The following is a 3,309-nucleotide window of genomic DNA, read 5'->3' on the forward strand; positions in this document are numbered from 1 at the left end:
AACATTTGAAAAGAAAACAGTAGCAATAATAACAATAATTTAATAATAGTAGTGATTAAAATAATGATAATGAAAACAACTGATTGAATATCAATAGTAAGACTGGCGCTGTGACCTTTCACGTAGATACATTACTGTTGTAAGTTTGGGCAACAGATTTTCTTTCCGTCCATGACAATGCGTCCAGAAAAAAGATGTCTTTTGCAGGCGTCAAACGGAGATTAAAAAACTCTAAAAACAACCAAACCCCAACGAACAAACAATAACAGCTCAAAACAATACAAACAAACGAACAAACGAAAAACAACCAACAGCGACCTTCTCCAAAAATACAAACAAACAAATTATAACAACCCGCTCAAACCCAAACCCAAACACGGACGATCAAAAAATAAATCTTCGCACACATATCACACACACACACACACACACACACACACACTCACACACACACACACACACACACACACACACACACACATACACACACATTCATCTTTGTTACACTGCATAGAAGATAGACCTCAGAAATTTGAACTGTTGGCGTATCCAGCTCCAAGGTACCATGTTAGCTCGAAGTATCAACTAATCATAAAACCTCATGAATTACGTATTTACTTGTTTAAGCATGCACTGTGTTGCCTTAGTTATATCAACCAATATAATAAAGTACATTGTACAAGTTTTCACAGGCTTTTTCAAATCATTTGGCACCCCCCGGGGCAGTGTCACTGACTGTAGTGTCTTTACGCCATTCCCAAATGGCGGACATTTCTCATTCAAGCACAGTGGAATTGTAAATGGGCTGATTCATCATGTCACGCTCATAACTGTGCCTGATCTGCAACAGGGAACTGCTGCTTTCTAATTCTTACTATTGTCATTTTCCTCTATTTCTTTTGTATGTTTGTCACTCTTGTGACCTGCTATTTCCAGGGTGCCTTGATAGTCGAAGCAGACTTTATGCTGTTGATGCTAGAGAGGTGAGCAGAGTAAGTCTGATTCCCTGTAAAGACTTCTCTGTTGACACCCACCCCTTGGCGCTCACATGACCTTATGCAGTTGGGAGCGCCATAAAACCCTCTACTGAAACTAAAAACCTAAAAAATTATTTGGCCATATTGTGTTTGCTCCAGAAAAAAAAAGTTCACGGGCGTAGGACACCCAGACGCTAGCTTATGTACATAACAGTTTGACCGTTATCTTCAATCATTATTATTTTGAACAACGATTATAATGCTAATAGTTTGTCGTTAACATGAAGTTCACATGATAAAGTGAGATGAGATGAGACAAGAGAAGATAAGATGAGATAAGATGAGATAAGATAAGATAAGATAAGATAAGATACACCACACGTGCGCGCGCGAAAGCACCCTCTCTGTCATACACTTCTTTGAACATACACACATAAGGCGTGCACTCACAAACAGACCCCCATGTGCAGTCTTATGATCATACGCATTGCATAAATAATTTAATATTGTTAACAATAAATGGGTTAGCCTGCTTGTCCTAGAAAGTGACCCTTTTTTTTTATTTGATGCATGCAGCATTACGCCTATTTTGTCAAGAGGCAGTTTTTCTTTGTAACTACCACAGCACTCCCAAGGAGAAAGAGGGGGAGGTGGAGAGGAAAAGACGAGCAGCCTAGCGACCTATTCTTGCTTGATTCTTTGTTTATGAGGAACGTAACATCAAAACAGATTAATTTGCTATTGAGAGTGTAATGAATAACTACAGTCAGGTGAGACTTCTGGAGAAAAAATAAATAGGGCTTTTTTACTTTTACTCTGAATAAAAAAGGCTTACAATTAGCGCGACGGTTGGGTTTATAATTGTGCTTATAACACAAACACACCATCCCGCATACGCAGAACAGACGAATGTACATCCTGGTCTTGCAAAGTTGTATGTCAACAAGGCAATAAATACACAGGCTCGCTTGACCGCACTTAACGCTCTCCGTAGGCCAACGCAGTGTTTCACTATCGTATCCATACGATGTGGGGAACTCTGTGCCACCACTTAACCCTATCCGTACGTCATGTTTTACTATCGTATCCATACGATGTGGGGAACTCTGTGCCACCACTTAACCCTATCCGTACGTCATGTTTTACTATCGTATCCATACGACGTGGGGAACTCTGTGCCACCACTTTTCAAATAAGAAACTTGCTCGTTAATCCGATCCGTACGCTTTGCTTAGCAGTCTGTCAAAATGAATTTTTGAGAAAAACTAAAAGTCTCAAAGAGATCTTCGTACCAGAAGTATTCTAAAATGTGAGTAATACAACCCCGGGGGTACAAAATGACCCCAGGGCGTATGGACAGGGTTGAAAGGGGTGCAAAAAAAGAGGGTAAATTATAATGCAGATTTGATATAGACACGTTGTGGGCAAACCTTTTCCTGGTGGGGCAACAAGACCTGAACAGTGTCTAGATTTTTTGTTCTGTAACGAAATAAGCAGCTCATGCGGCCATGAAACGCGCTTGTTGAAAAGACGTAAATATTCAAAGGCTATAATATAGAATTGTAGGCAGGTAGGTAGGTAGGTAGGTAGGTAGGTAGGTAGGTAGGTAGGTAGGTAGGCATGGATAGATGGATGGATGGATGGGTTGATGTACAAGTAAGGGTTTTAAGGCGCTCGCAACTGCATGAGGTCATGTCATATGAGCACACAGGACACTTTAAACATTTTCAATTGGTATAGGAAATTTTGAATTTTGCCCGAGCCAAAGAGGTTATAATAGTTCTATTTATAATCTCTTTTGTGCCGAGTTATTTACGTACTCGCGTCCTTATAGCCGAAAAAAGACACGAAACAACAAAAAGATATTTCCCCCCTTGAACCTTTCTAAGTCTTTACTTTCTGGGGTTTTTGTTGTTTTTTGTTTGTTTGTTGTTGTTTTTTTTGCGGGGAGGGGGGGGGGCGTTGTTGTTGTTTTGCTGTTTTCATTTTTTTTAAATGCTATTATTATCGTTTTCTTTTTGTTCCTTTTTCTTTTTGGATCGTAGGAGTGGTTTAATTAGCAGTATGCACAGAGTCTTTAGATGGAAGTCCGTGGCAAAGCTGGGAGTCCGAACTCCGAGATGGCTGATGAGAATCGTGTTGCTTCTCACTTCGTTCGTGGTGGTCAGTGCAGTGTATGTGATGTACAGCGACGAGGTTCTGTCTGTCAGAGACAGCGTCATGGCCATGTCGTGGCAAGGCTTTGGGCCCGAGAGAGGTCAGAGACATCTGTCTGTCTGTCTGTCTGTCTGTCTGTCTGTCTGTCTGTCTGTCTGTCTGTCTGTCTGTCTGT

General features: G+C 40.7%; 1 protein-coding gene across 2 annotated transcripts in view; it reads left to right on the forward strand.

Moving 5' to 3' along the window:
• The window catches only part of LOC101863276 (protein HtrL), a 28,944-nt gene that overhangs the window by 19,814 nt on the left and 5,821 nt on the right, over window positions 1–3,309 (forward strand). For both annotated transcript variants that reach the window (XM_013084658.2, XM_013084657.2), the window contains exon 2: window positions 3,023–3,234. In XM_013084658.2, coding sequence (XP_012940112.1) covers window positions 3,042–3,234 — 193 coding nt within the window. In that variant the 5' untranslated portion in view covers window positions 3,023–3,041. The remainder of the gene's footprint in view (window positions 1–3,022; window positions 3,235–3,309) is intronic.

The sequence above is a fragment of the Aplysia californica genome, unplaced genomic scaffold, assembly GCF_000002075.1.
Source record: "Aplysia californica isolate F4 #8 unplaced genomic scaffold, AplCal3.0 scaffold00308, whole genome shotgun sequence".
Lineage (NCBI taxonomy): Eukaryota > Metazoa > Mollusca > Gastropoda > Aplysiida > Aplysiidae > Aplysia > Aplysia californica.